Source organism: Rhinoderma darwinii, chromosome 7, assembly GCF_050947455.1.
Source record: "Rhinoderma darwinii isolate aRhiDar2 chromosome 7, aRhiDar2.hap1, whole genome shotgun sequence".
NCBI classification, from domain to species: domain Eukaryota; kingdom Metazoa; phylum Chordata; class Amphibia; order Anura; family Rhinodermatidae; genus Rhinoderma; species Rhinoderma darwinii.
Window position 1 is genome coordinate 87,463,091 of NC_134693.1, and position 15,977 is coordinate 87,479,067.

The 15,977-nt window shown below is 42.4% G+C and overlaps 1 protein-coding gene across 2 annotated transcripts in view; it reads right to left on the bottom strand.

The window, feature by feature from the left end:
• The window catches only part of TRIOBP (TRIO and F-actin binding protein), a 412,380-nt gene that overhangs the window by 117,573 nt on the left and 278,830 nt on the right, over nt 1-15,977 (bottom strand). For both annotated transcript variants that reach the window (XM_075833639.1, XM_075833638.1), the window contains exons 11-13: nt 11,393-11,540; nt 10,924-11,038; nt 9,192-9,351 (exon numbers count right to left, since the gene is read on the bottom strand). In XM_075833639.1, the coding sequence (XP_075689754.1) occupies nt 9,192-9,351; nt 10,924-11,038; nt 11,393-11,540 (423 nt within the window). The remainder of the gene's footprint in view (nt 1-9,191; nt 9,352-10,923; nt 11,039-11,392; nt 11,541-15,977) is intronic.

A 15,977-nucleotide genomic window follows, 5' to 3' on the forward strand; every position in this document is an offset into this window, starting at 1 on the left:
ATCAGATTGTCCACGAAACAAATTTATATGCCACTCAATATATAAGGCAGAAACCTTCATCCACCCATGCCAGAGATTGGACGCCCACCAATTTACTGGAATTAAAAAAAATTTTGGGGCTCACCCTAAATATGGATATTGTCAAAAAGCCCTCCATTAGGTCTTACTGGTCAACAAGACCCGCCCAAGCCACCCCAGTATATTCTGCAGTAATGCCCAGGTCTCGTTATGAGACAATAATGAGGTTCCTCCACTTCAATGACAACGCACAGGCCCCCCCAAGTACCGATGCAAACCGGGATCGGTTGTTCAAAATAAGACCGCTAATAAATTCCCTGAATAATTTATTTCTGCAACTCTACACCCCTGAGCAGAATGTAAGTGTGGACGAATCCCTCCTCAACTTTCATGGCAGACTTAGCTTTCGCCAATATCTACCTTCCAAAAGGGCAAGATATGGCGTTAAGCTCTACAAATTGTGTGAAAGCGGGTCAGGATATACCACCGCCTTCAGAATTTATGAAGGGCGGGACCGCACAATAAATGTTCCTGGATGCCCCCCTGATCTTTCCACCAGCAGTAAGATCGTGTGGGAGATAATGCAGCCTCTGCTTCACAAGGGGTACCACCTGTACTGTGATAATTTTTATTCGAGTGTGCCCTTGTTTAGGCATTTGCATGCTGCAAGGACTGGGGCATGTGGTACCATGCGCAAAAACAGAATTGGTTTTCCACAGCAATTAGTGGGGAAGCGCATGGTAAAGGGGGACTCCTGTGCTTATGCATCTGAAGAATTGCTGGCGGTCAAGTTCAGGGATCGCAAAGATATGTATGTGCTAAGCACGATTCATACCGCAGGAACAGTGGCAGTGAGGGAAAGGGGGGCAACATCGGACAAGCACAAACCAGTGAGCGTGTCCGAATATAACAAGTACATGGGGGGGGGGGTGGATTTAAGCGACCAGGTTTTACAGCCCTATTTAGTAAAACGCAAAACTAAAACCTGGTACAAAAAAGTGGCCATTTATTTGTTACAGGTGGCCATCCACAACTCATTTGTGCTCTACAAAAAAAACAGAGGCAGAGACACATACCTGGATTTCCAGGAAAAAATTATTGAAGGCCTAATTTTTGATGTTCAGGACACCCGAGAATGCCCCCATTCTGAGGATGTCACGCGACTGACTGAAAGACACTTCATCAGTCGGATTCCCCCAACACCAACCAGAAGCAACCCTCAGAAAAAGTGCCGCGTCTGCAGAAAAGACGGGCACCGCAAAGATTCCCGATATTTCTGTCCCTCATGTCCCTCACAACCAGGCCTGTGCATTGAGCCATGTTTTAAAAAATACCACAATGTTCTGAATTATTAGATTTTAGTTAATTCGTTGAAAATATAATTTGCCCTACATTACATTTTTATTTTTCCCCTGATTTTACTCCAAGGGTGAGGGAGGGAATGGGTGTGTGGGGGGTGGATGTCATGTTTGCATATTCTCTAAAGTTCATCTGCTGGAGAGCTCCATTTGCATAAACCTGCAATTTCTTATTTTAGAAAACCCCAAAAAATAAATTCCCATTATACCCCTAGATGAATATTTTGGGATTTCTGCTTCAAGAGCAGATATTTTGGAAGTGTTATAGAAACTCTGTTGAGTTTTGTAAAACCAGCTTTGAAAAAAAGCGATTTGTGAAATAAGCTTCTTCTATCGTCCGCCCTCCTACTTCTCTATGTGATAAATAAGACACATATTTGGTATCCCCATGCTCAGAAGTGGAAGAATGTGAAAGGAGATGAATTTTGGCCGTGGTCTATGCCGTGTGTGAAAAATGCTGTTATAAACTGACGCATTTGCTAAAAAATTGCTAATTTTATTTTGATCCATCTTATTCAAGAAACTTTCAGAAGAAAACTGGACTGTCTAAAAATATGATAAACCCCTTGAAGAAAACCTTGTGGGGTCTACTTGCGTGAATGAAGTAATTTATGGGGTGATTCTAATCTTTCAGCAGCATTAGGCCCCCCAGAAAACAGTATGCGGCTATAAAATCAAGTGCAGAATTCCTGGACCGAAAAGGCCAAAAAGCCTCCTTTTATGCCAAGCCCTGGCACATGCCCGTGAATAAAGCACACATATTTGGTATCCCCATGCACAGGAGAAGTGGAAGAATGTGAAATGCGATGAATTTTGTGTGTGAAAAAGCTAGCATAAACTGACGCATTTGTTAAAAAAAAAAAAGGTAATTTTATTTTGTTCCATCTTATTCAAGAAACTTTCAGAAGAAAACTGGACTGTCTAAAAATATGATAAACCCCTTGAAGGAAACCTTGTGGGGTTTACTTGTGTGAATGAAGTCATTTATGGGGTGATTCTAATGTATCAGCAGCATTACGCCCACCAGAAAACAGTATGCTGCTATAAAATCAAATGCAAAATTCCTGGACCGAAAAGCCTCCTTTTATGCCAAGCCCTGGCACATGCCCGCACAGTGAATAAGGCACACATATTTGGTATCCCCATGCACGGGAGAAGTGGAAGAATGTGAAAGGAGATGAATTTTGTCCGTGGTCTATACCGTGTGTGAAAAATACTAGCCTAAACTGACGCATTTGCTAAAAAATAGCTGATTTTTTTTTGTTCCATCTTATTCAAGAAACTTTCAGAAGAAAACTGGACTTGCTAAAAATATGATAAACCCCTTGAAGGAAACCTTGTGGGGTCTACTTGTGCGAATGAAGTCATTTATGGGGTGATTCTAATGTTTCAGCAGCATTACACCCCCCAGAAAACAGTATGCGGCTATAAAATCAAATGCAAAATTCCTGGACCGAAAAGGCCGAAAAGCCTCCTTTTATGCCAAGCCCTGGCACATGCCCGCACAGTGAATAAGGCACACATATTTGGTATCCCCATGCACGGGAGAAGTGGAAGAATGTGAAAGGAGATTAATTTTGTCCGTGGTCCATACCGTGTGTGAAAAATGCTAGCATAAACTGGCGCAATTGCTAAATTCTTGCATTTTTTTCCAATTTTGCCCACTTTAGAGAAAAAAATAAAAATGATATATACTGACAAATGCCACTAAAACAAAGCCCTATCTGTCCTTTAAAAAGAGTGTAAAATTCAAAGATGAACTTTATTCACCTGCTGAGTTATAGTCATCTAAAGAAGCGCATAGCAAAATTGTGAAATTTGCTCTGGTCATTTAACTGTAAAACAGCCTAGTCCTTAACCGGTTAATTGATAGTGTCAATGTTAGTGCAATTGCACTAGAAGTAAATATTGCTATATCTGCATTATCATTTAATTCATGCAGATATACTTTATGAATCAAATATAAACGCTTATAGCGCCCCCCCCCTCTTGACTCTAACATTGGGAGAGTGCGTCTATCAATGTTAGGTGTTCTGAGGGGTCTAGGGAGAAGAATCTTTTGGTCTGTTATCCCAGGACCGAAATAGATCTATTGAGGGGGTCCCCCATTTGAGGATGATCTTCTGAAATACTGTTGTATTCAGACACCATTCTGATTGGCAAAGCCTTTCCTCGGCTTAGGAAGTCTGCTGCCTGGTTGTCTCTTCCCTTCAGATGGACAGCTGATAGGGTCAACAGGTGGTGCTCTGCCAGAGAAAATATCTGGGCTAACTTCCATGGAATGCCCCACATGAGGTTCTCCCTGTTCAACCACCATCTGAGAGACATCCTGGCTGCTGAGGAGATGTGTAGGGATTGATCTAGGGAGAAACTGCTCCTGTCCCACTGACTTAGAATGTCCCACTGTAGAGCCCTGGATCTGAAGTGAGCCCATAGTACAGCTGGGATGCATGACGTCATGTGGCCCAGGACATAGAACTCTACTTAGACCATATGACCTCTTTCAGGAAGGCTGAGACTCTGTCTATCAGGGGATTGATTTTCCCTTCTGGAAGGAAGGACATCTGCTTGGAGGAGTCTAGCAGAATTCCTAGGAATATACATCTGTTTGGTGGGTTTAAATTAGATTTTTTAAAATTAATGTCCATCCTAACATTGTTAGTATAGCGCGAACTCTCTCTATTTGTAGGGTCAAGACCTGAGATGTTTCTGCGACTATTAAAAAAAGGCCAGGTACGGGATCAGGAGTATGTCCTTCGTCCTGATGTAAGAGGTAATTTCCGCTATTAGTTTCGAGAATACCCTTGGGGCTTGTGAAATGCCAAAGGGGAGGGCTCTGTATTGTAAGTGAAGTAAAGACACTTTGAGGGTCACCGATACCCTCAGATATTTTTGATGAGGACGGCATATAGGTATGTGGTAGTAAGCGTCCTCCAGGTCTATTAATGCCATCACATAATCCCTGGAGAGGAGATTTATAGTTGAAACAATGCTCTCCATGCGGAACTTTTTGTAGATCAGATAAAGATTCAATCTTTTTTGGTTTATTATCACCCTGTGTTTTACTCCTGGTTTGTTCACCAGGAAGAGAGGGTAATAAAAGCCCTGACCTGTCTCTGTGCTTGGTACCTGAATTAAGACCCCTTTTTCTACGAGTGACAGGACTTCTAATTCTAAGACTCTCTGCTCCTCTGGGTCCTTTAGGGGTCTAGTGCGAAGAAATCTGTTGGGGGGGAAGAGACCTGAACTCTAGCACGTACCCTGTCTTTATGACTCTGAAGATCCAAGGATTCGCTGATATTCTCTGCCAATCCTTGAAAAATAGGTAAAGACGACTCCGCACTATGGACATTTTGGAGTCATTGTTGTTCTCTATTTTTAGGGTCGCTTTGGGGCCTGAAGAGGAAGCCCTTATTTTTCCTTGTAAATTTTGAGGCTCTAAAATCCTGTCCCCTACGATTAGGTCTTTTGTTGTTATTAGGCCTTTTGGGACGAAAGGAATCTTTCGTTGGCCTTGTCTGGGTAGGGAACCCCTTTCTGCTATCGGAGGCTTTTTCTAGTAAGTTGGGGGCCCCAATAGATAATCTCCAGAGCAGGGAATGGCACACAGCTTCCCTTTTGACCCAGTGCCTCCCTTCCAGGTTTTTAGCCAGATAGCCCATCTAGCGGAATTTGACGGGGCTGCTGATCTGGCGGAAAGGCATACAGAGTCTACTGAGGCATCTGCCAAGAAATCTGCAGCCTTCGAAAGCATTGGAAGAGAGGATAGGATTTGATCCCTAGAGGTCTTGTCTTTCAGATGAACCTCTAATTGTGAGAGCCATATTTTTAGAGATCTGGCCACGCAGGTGGCTGCAATGCCCAGTTTAAAGGCCCCCGTAGAAGCCTCCCAAGTATTTTTTTACATAGAAGTCGGCCTTTCTGTCCATGGGATCAGACAAGGAGCCTAGATCCTCGAAGGGAATTGAATGTTTCCTTGAAATTTTTGCCACTGGGGCATTAAGTCTAGGGGTGTTATCCCAGTCTTTACATACATTCTCCTCAAAGGGAGATTTCCTTTTAAAGAATTTGGGAATACCGGCTTTCCTATCACGATTTTTCCATTCCCTTTTAATGAGGCTGGTTATATTCCTATGAATGGGAAAGGTTCTATTCTTTTTAGGTCCTAGGCCTTGGAACGTTACGTCCTGGACGGACCAAGGTTCTTTAGGATCATCAATATTCAGAGTCGCCCTTACGGTCTTGAGAAGTTGATCTATGTCTTCCGTTGGGAACAAAATTTCTCCCTCGTCTGAGGAGTCTAAGGAGCTGTACTCTCCTTCTTCGTCTGGTTGAGAATTCTCTTCTGCTGAGGAATCAGATTGATCTATCCGGCTAGAAGATGTAGGTGGTAAATCCTTTTATCTTTTAAGGAGTTCCTAACTTCTGCCCTCACAATATCCTTAAAGAGGCTCTGTCACCAGATTTTGCAACCCCTATCTGCTATTGCAGCAGATAGGCGCTGCAATGTAGATTACAGTAACGTTTTTATTTTTAAAAAACGAGCATTTTTGGCCAAGTTATGACCATTTTTGTAGTTATGCAAATGAGGCTTGCAAAAGTCCAAGTGGGTGTGTTTAAAAGTAAAAGTCCAAGTGGGCGTGTATTATGTGCGTACATCGGGGCGTTTTTAATACTTTTACTAGCTGGGCGTTCTGATGAGAAGTATCATCCACTTCTCTACACAACGCCCAGCTTCTGGCAGTGCAGACACACAGCGTGTTCGAGAGATCACGCTGTGACGTCACTCACAGGTCCTGCATCGTGTCAGACGAGCGAGGACACATCAGCACCAGAGGCTACAGTTGATTCTGCAGCAGCATCGGCGTTAGCAGGTAAGTCGATGTAGCTACTTACCTGCAAACGCTGATGCTGCTGCAGAATCAACTGTAGCCTCTGGTGCCGATGTGTCCTCGCTTGTCTGACACGATGCAGGACCTGTGAGTGACGTCACAGCGTGATCTGGCAGAAGCTGGGCGTTCTGAAGAGAAGTGGATGATACTTCTCATCAGAGCGCCCAGCTAGTAAAAGTATTAAAAACGCCCCGATGTACGCACATAATACACGCCCACTTGGACTTTTGCAAGCTTCATTTGCATAACTTCAAAAATGGTCATAACTTGGCCAAAAATGCTCGTTTTTTAAAAATAAAAACGTTACTGTAATCTACATTGCAGCGCCTATCTGCTGCAATAGCAGATAGGGGTTGCAAAATCTGGTGACAGAGCCTCTTTAATATTTGAGGCCAAGTTTGTAGACACTTCTGAGATAATGTTGTCGATACACTTCTGACAAAGTCTCTTATTATAGGAGGATGCTAGTTTCTTTTTACAAACAGCACATTCCTTGTTGTGGGTTTTTTCCTTTTTTTTTCCTAGGACAATCCATGGCCTAAACATATGTACAAAAAACACCTCCTCCCCGCTAGGGTCACCGGAACCAGCGCCTCCTGGAGTGTTGGACGCGTCACCCTGTCGGAGGTGACGCGTCACGGCAACCGGAAGTCTCTGCAGTGGACCTCGAACCACCTCCAGAGAGGGAGGCGATGGACCGGGAGAGGAGGGAGTACCTGTACCAGACTTAAGGTTGCTCCCTCCAAAGGAGACAAAGCACCTTCCAGAGCACCCCTAGTGGAAATAAGGTAAGACCTTGCTAGGGGTTCTGCAACCCAGGGAGAAGTGCTTTTCCTACAGGTCAATCCTTCCATCCGGAGGACAGGAAACCCGACTGGGTGTGTGGAGGGGTGTGTCCCTTTTTATATCCTCAGGTTTCCTATCCAGCGGATGGGATGTCTCCAGGGGTGCGGTGCAAGGGTAAATGGAAGAACTTATTTTTTGTTACTGTTGGCAGAGTATCGTTTTAGTATCGAAAATTGCAATACTACACAAAGTATCAGTATCGAAGTCCAAATTCTGGTATTGTGACAACCCTACAAGCCATACTCCTGCAGTTTCAGTTGACTGCGGCCAAAATCCTCGAACTTGGCCGATCACATTTTCGCTAAAACCAAGTCTGCTGTCTGCCATAGCAAACGATCATTTGCGTTAAATTAAACGACAGTCGGTCGAAATGGCCAAAATCTGCTATTTTAGTCGACTTTTATCTCTCATGTATAGCCAGCTGTAGACAGTCTCTGCAGGGGGAACAGCAAATAAGGAAAACAAATTTTCTGTAAGTGTCGGTCTCCAAGTGAAAGGCCTGTAACTATTGCTGTGTCACCAAACAACAAGAATGCAAAGACCGGTTTATCAGTAGATCTGCAATGTGCATCTGAAATAGGGATGCACGGTGCATCGAAACTTCGATACAGTTTAGATACTTTGCATCCCCAAACGGTTCGATACCGTTATTTCATGTATTTCGATACGAAGCTGTGCGGCCACACAGCTCAGTACTGTAACACATGAATGTATGAGAGCAGGGCTGTGGCAGTGTGATACAGCCATTGCCACGCTCCAGAGTCCTGACAAGTGTTCGCGGTCAGCATGAGGTGATGCGGCCAGCGCTGCACTAATGAGCTGCGGCAATGAAAACAGAACATGGCGGGCGCACTACAAAACACCCCCCACGTTCTGTCCTCAGTGCCTGCGCTGCCGCTCATTAGTGCAGCACCGGCCGCATCACCTCATGCTGACCACGCGCGCACTTATTGTCGGGAGCGGGGCAATGGCTGTATTACACAGCCGCAGCCCTGCTCTATAACGGCGGAGATCAGAGAAACCTCTCATCTCCACCACTATTCCCCTGAATGCTACGATCAAAGCTGACTGCAGCATTTAGGAGAAAATGAGAAGGGGGGATGCCCCTGGATCGCGTCACTGGAAATTCCTGTGATGCGATCGAGGGCCATACCATATATGGGCAGACAGCCCAGGGTCTATTGAAGGACCCCTGGGCTGTCTGACCATATTTCCTGTTAGGGCATACTTAGTACACAGGCAGTTAGGACATACCTATCAGTACACAGGCTAATGTACTGGCATATATTTGATATATGCCAGTACATTAAAGTTTAAGAATAAAGTAAAAACAAAGTAATATTAAATTAAAAAAATACACCTTTTTTTTTTTTTTACAATACACATTAAAATAAGTCTCAATACATAAAACATACACATATTCAGTATTGGTGCGGCCGTAATAACCTGCACAACAATTTTTTTGCGTCTTTTATGAGGTGTACGCTGTAAAAAAAATAAAATAAAAACTTCTTTCACTTATTAATGTAAGGCACGAGGTGTGATGATGAATTTAACCTCCATGTACCTCATATTAATAGTAATTAACCGCATCATGTATCTTACACATTAACCCATTATCACTGAGAAACATAATGGGGTTAATTACGATTAATGTGAGGCACAAACCATCATCACACCTCGCGCCTCACATCACAAAAATGTTTTTTTTTATTACTGTTGGCAAAGTATAGTTTTGGTATCGAAATCGCCATACTACACGAAGTATCGGCATCAAAGTCCAAATTCTGGTATCGTGACATCCCTAATCTGAAATTCTCACAACTCTGTCAGACAATGTCACTTGCAGCAATAACTACACAAATGGTCATGTAAAAACTAACCAGCGATACGGTTTAAAGGGGTGTTCTATTCTATAGGATTAATCAAGAAACATTGATCGTGGGGGTCAAACAGCTGAGGCTCCCAATAACCCTGGGAACTTGCTGGTTTTCAGTCCTGTTCACTGGGTTCCTATCAACCAATAGAATCATAAAACATTGTGGTGGGAAACTCCTTTAATGACTGTATCACTTGCCTGATTCTGTCTCAGCAATTCCTGTCCTTCCTGCTGGTATCTCTGCAAATCTCTATCCCGCTGTGAAGCAGCCTGATTCAATCCTCCAATCTCTAAGCACTTCTGTGAATAACGCTCTGACAGAGTCTGCAGCTCCCGCCTTAGTGCTTCCATATCAGATCTGCCCAAGAATAAATAAAAATTAACTACCTACATGACAACCTGTTACGTTACTTGTAAAGGCATACTAAAAAAGTATGGAGGAATAGCTAGGGTGTTCAATTCTAAGTACTGGGATGCCATACAGATCAGGTTTAATCTTTAAAAGGGAAGGTGTCAGGATTTTTTATTTTATTTATTATATTGGTTTTTATAAAATATAAACATAAATGTTATTTCTTTGTGTTGTCACGTTCTAATTTTTACTGTGTTCAAACTTTTACTTCGCTATGGGGGATGACATTTTTTTTTTCATCTCTGTATGTGTCGATTAACGACACATACAGAGGTGGAATACGGCACATACAACCCAATAGAGAATGTGAAAGTGAGCTGTTCCATTCTCAGAAGCGTACGCCGTCTGTGTGGGAACGGCGCATGACCCACACAGACCAAAACTAAGCTCGTTCGCAGAGCGAAATCCGGCGCCATTTTCATGTGGACCGGAAGCCGCTGCCGGACAGTAAGATGACGATTTCTGGCCGCGGCTTCCGGCCATATGTTCAGGCACAAGGTATAGGAGCGTAGACCAGCGGAGGCGGCAGCGCTATGTTTGTGTATGTGATGTGTGTATTATGTTCATGTGATACGGTCTGCTGAGCCCTGTATCTAATCCTCCTACACTGTGCAGTCGCTCAGAAAATGGCAGCCCACAGTGTAGGAGGTTTGAAGATTCAAACCCCTCCTCCCGGCACCAGCCAGAAGAAGGGAGGGGGGGGGGGATCGTGTGAGGACACTAGAGGAGAGTGCGTCCACCCCAAATTTGCAGCATAAATCAATGAGGTTGCTTTACTACAGTGACCATGCTGCAATTTTGGGAACTGCTCCGTCTAGTACCCAGCACGAGGAAAGGTTATAAATTATAATCTAATTTATAATATTTGCTGACTTGTAAAAAAATTAAGACAATGTGAAATCACTCAAATACTAATTGCTTAACTGAAAAAAAAAAAATTATAATAATTTCTAGCGACACATTCCCTTTAAAAAAAACAAGAAAAAAAACTGAAGCATTAAATTCTGGCTTGGAGTGTAAAAGCTGTCCTTAAACTACAGTTATTGATTAAAGTAAATTGTTCACATCAGCGTTGTGTTTTCCGTTGAGGGGTTCCGTCTGAGTTTCCATCGGAGGGAACCCCTCAATTGAATGGCAAACGGAAACCATAGCTCCCGTTTGCATCACCATTGATCTCAATGGCGACAGATACTTTGCTAATGGTTTCCGTTTGTCACCGTTCTGGAAGGCTTCAGTTTTTTAAATGAAATCAATAGCGCAATCGACTGCGCTATTAATTCCATTAAAAAAAAACAGAACCCTTAAAGCTCTGACGGAACCCCTCAATGGAAACATAATGCTGATATGAACACAGCCTTAGCCTGTCTAGAGATTAATTATAAGCTGTTATGGAGCAGTAATATAGGGACTATTGCTGAAATTGTAAATTGATATAGCATTGTGTAAATGTTAAATAATATGTTTCTTGTAAGAAGGACTTTTTGAAAAAGGTTGTAAAAAAAATAAAATAAAGTATACTGGTGCTGCCAATGGAGCATCTCGTTTGCTGATGTTCCACCGTGTTGGAATGTCCGAGCCTTCTCTACTTCTCTTTGAAGCTCTTGCTTGTGAGCAGCCCGTATGGCTTCAATCACTGTGGAAAAACCCCCCCAAAAAAACATTAAATTCTCGATTTTGATTGTATGTTTGTGTTCCAGTCACAAGTTCAGTTATAAAATTGTACACACTGATTCTGCCAAGAACTAATTTATAACCGGATTATTATGATTGCAAACTATTGTATACAGAAGCGTGTACATGCAGTGATTTTTTAATAGGATGCTATCAATTCCATACAGTTTGGTATTTGACAATGGTAGGACATTCAATCACATAGAAACTTTAACATGTCAGAGTAATTTCAATCTCGATGGCAATGATAACAGTTCTTAATTTCTATAACTTGCAATAAGAGATCAATCTTAGAATGGTCCATCCCGCTCCTTACCAGATGCTGTAGCTGAAGCTTCCTCTGCCAATAGCTCATCCTTCTCCTGTCGCAGTCTCTGGATCTCCCATTCATGGTGTCTCTGGAGTTCAGACAAAAGCTGCTTGTGCGAATTCTCCATCTCCGAGAGACTGTGTTCACATGCCTCCTGTAACACAGAGTAAAAGACAATAAAGTGATGAAACATGTGCTAACAACAACAACCTTACAGGTAATATAAAATCACAAATATATGTGATGTAAATATATTAAATGGATCCTAAACTCATGAAAGTAGTGGATGTTTTGATGGTTGACATAAGTCCAGGGACATGTGCATCTCTATTGTAATATGGTTTGTCATTTATATGTTTTTTTAAAAAGCTGCACAAAAGGTTGGACGTAATAAGTTCCAGCCAGAATAGTATACTTTCTTGGGGACACTGCTGCAGACACTGTTGGGGGGGCACTATGGATTCTGAAAATTGAATGTGCTCTGCACAGAACACTGCATATATTGTTCCCTCGTTCTCATCGAAGTTTGTAAAAGAACCAACACAGCACTAAAAGGCGAAGAGCAATATAATACGCTACCAACTTTGCAATTTAGTTAATAATCCAGAATAATTAAGAATCATGAAATCCTGGATGCCAGAAACCCTTTATTCTGAGTCGCTGTTTTTTTTATTTTACATCATCCTAGACAAGTGGATGTTGATTTTGTTACACAAATGGCAACTTTCTATTTCAGAATATTAACTTTGCCTTCTTACCAACTAAAGCTCAATAATTTGCAATAATGTATAATGTCCCACAAGAGTGTAGTTAGCCCCTTAAGGACGCAGCCTAGTTTGGACCTTAAAGGGTTATTCCCAAGTTGACTCAATTTTTTTTTTTTAGACATTCTAAGAAGGAAATGAATTAAAAAAAAATTGCTGTTAACATTTTTTAAAAATTCATTTCCTAAGTACCTTTTTTTTTACACTTGATAACTCAGCAAGTGCTGGTTATCTTTTCTAAAAAGGGGCGTGAGCGGCTCGATGTCAATCAAGCCGCTCTGCAGTGTGCGCGCTCCCGATGTTGCTAGATACTGTAGTTCTAGCAGCATCGGGAGAACGTTTGTCTCAAGCGGGCATGGTAAGCCCGATTGAGACGAACTTACCGTGAATGTCAACTACACTACACTACACTACATTCACACCGTTTCGGCAAGCCACTTTTCCCTCCCCCACCCTGTCACTACATGTAATTTTTGTACCCGCCACACCGGTGCTGCATCAGCACCCGGCAAACATCAAAAAATATATAAAAAAAATAAGCTCACCTAAGACGTGTATGTATGTATGTATGTATGTATGTATGTATGTATGTGTATATGTGCATGTAGGTATGTTGCGATGTATGTATGTTGTCATGTGTATATGTGCATGGATGTATGTATGTTGTCATGTGTATATGTGCATGTATGTTGTCATGTATGTATGTTGTCATGTTTGTATGTATATATGTGCATGTATGTGTATATGTGCATGTATGTGTATATGTGTATTTATGTATGTTTGCATGTATGTATGTTTGCATGTATGTATGTATGTATGTATGTTTGCATGTGTATGTATGTTGTCATGTTTGTATGTGTATATGTGCATGTATGTATGTTGTCATGTATGTATATATGTGCATGTTTGTATGTATGGTTGCTTGCAAGTATGTATGTATGTTTGCATGTATGCATGCATATTTGTTATGTATCTATGCATGTATATATGTGCTTGCTTGTATATATGTATGTATGTTTGTATATATGTATGTTTATGTGTGTGTATGCATGTATGTATGATAGTTTGCATGTATGTATGTATATATGTGTGTATGTTTGCATGTATGTATATATGTGCATGCTTGTATATATGTATGTATGTATGTTTGCATATATGTATGTATGTTTGCATGTATGTATGTTTGTTTGTATAAATGTCTGTATGGCCATGTATGATACTGTCTGCTGGCGCCCTGTATCTAAGCCAACTTTGCGGCAGGCTTCTATACATGATATAACAGTCAGTATCACACATGAAACTGAAACTAAGCCTACGACATTTTTTATTTCATTTTTATATATATATTTTTTTACAGGTTTGGTGTTTGGCCTACGTCGGTTTCGAGGACTACTTAGAGGACGCTTTTTTTTTCATCAATAAAATGGTTAATGAGGGTTGTGTTGGGGGTGCTTTATTTCAATAAAATATTTTATCTATATCTTTGTCTTTTCTTTTCAAGTTTTATTACTACCACTTTAGTAATGGCCGCTCTCTGAGTGACAAGGTCCATTACTAAGGGGAGGCTTAGTGTTAGCCGGTACAGAGGCGAACACTAAACACCATTATTACACCGGTACCCACCACCACCAGGGGTGCCGGGAAGAGCTGGGTACGATTCAGTACCCGACCATCTGTTGTGATGGTCTGGCTCGGGGGCGGCCGCAGACTGGTATTATGAGGCTGGGAAGGGCAAAAAACAGTGGACCTTCCCACCCTTGTAATGCTAGGCTGCTGCTGCTGTGTTGTATCTGGCTGGTTATAAAAATGGGGGGGGACCCCACGTCATTTTATTAAATTATTTATTTATTATTTTTATTAAAAAGACATGGGGTTCCACCCAATTTATCATAACCAGCCACAAACAACACAGTGTTATTAGCCTGGGAATGTACTAAACCAGTGGCCCCTCCCACCCGTGTAATGCCAGGCTGCTGCGGCCTTGTATATGGCTGGTTATTAAAAATGTGGGGGACCCAACGTCTATTGTTAAATTAAAAAAAAAAAAAAGACGTGGGGGTCCCCCCCTTTTTTTATAACCAGCCCGATACAACACAGCAGCGGCAGCCTAGCATTACAAGGGTCGGAAGGGCCACTGTTTTTGGCCCTTCCCAGCCTCATAATACCAGCCTACGGCCGCCCCAGTACCCGACCATCACAACAGATGGTCGGGTACTGGATCGTACCAAGCTCTTCGCGGCACCCCTGGTGGTGGTGGGTACCGGGGTAATAATGGGTGGTTTGTGCTAGCCTCTGCACCGGCTTACACTAAGTACCGCCTTAATAATGGACGCTGTTAATCAGCCAACTGCCATTTTCTAGGCACTAATAAAGTTTGAAAAAAACACACAAATACAATTTTTTTTATTGAAATAAGAAATCCCCAACAAAACCCTCGTTAACCATTTTATTAAAATTTAAAAAAAACGTAGATCTACGCAGTAGTCCAACGAATCGAAGATGTAGTCCAATTGGTACATCAAAATCTGCAACAACATAAAAAAAAAAAAGTTATCAATGTGAACAATACCGATACTTAGGGTATGTTCACACGGCCTATTTACGGACGTAATTCGGGCGTTTTTGCCCCGAATTACGTCTGAAAATAGCGCCTCAATAGCGCTGACAAACATCTGCCCATTGAAAGCAATGGGCAGACGTTTGTCTGTTCACACGAGGCGTATATTTACGCGCCGCTGTCAAATGACGGCGCGTAAATAGACGCCCGCGTAGAAGAAGTGACCTGTCACTTCTTTGGCCGTAATTGGAGCCGCTATTCATTGACTCCAATGAATAGCAGCGCTAATTACGGCCGTAATGGACGCGGCGTTCAAGCGCCTGCACATGCCGGTACGGCTGAAATTACGGGGATGTTTTCAGGCTGAAACATCCCCGTAATTTCAGCCGTTACGGACCCCCGCCGTGTGAACATACCCTTATACTCACCTACACACACACACAAACATACACAAACACATAAACACACACCCATATATTACACAAACACACACACAAAACATATACACATGCACAAACACACCCATATATACAGAAACACACAAACTCAAAAAAAACACACATATACACACACACACACACACACACACACACACACCACATGTACACAAGCACACCCATATATACACAAACACACAAATATACATATACAAAAATACACAAACATACACACAAACATATACACATATGCACAAACACACCCATATAAACACACACATATACACAATTCACTGTATTAAGCAATGTATAGAATTGTGCTCCCACAATATAGGAAAATTAGTAAATTCACTGAAGTGACAATTGAGTAAAATATACCTTTTATTTTATAACTCGCTAAAAAAACTGCGGTAAACTCACCACTGTGAAAAAGCCCCACCGTGTGTATTAAAAACTTATTAAACAGGGGGCGTGGCCAGGCACTGATGTGAGCGGTCGCACGGAACTTCGGCTCTGACCAGAGACCCCTATTATTTATCCTGCGGAGGAATTACTGTTGCCACCATTTCTTATAACTTGCGGAGAAAGGGTAAGAGACCCCTGAGGAGCAAAATGGGTCCGTCAAAAGCGGCAGGAGCCGCGGAGAAGTTGAAAGAGTTTGCCCGAGGTGCGGTCCAAGATGGCGCCCGCGGCGAGGCCTCACAGCATGGAGCAGAGGGGCCGGCAAAAGTTCCTGGAGGGCAGTCGGAGTTACGCCCTGCGGCTGAGGTAACAGCACAGCCTGGCCTGACATTGCAACAAGTATCGGAGACGCTGCTAGCGGCGATATTAGA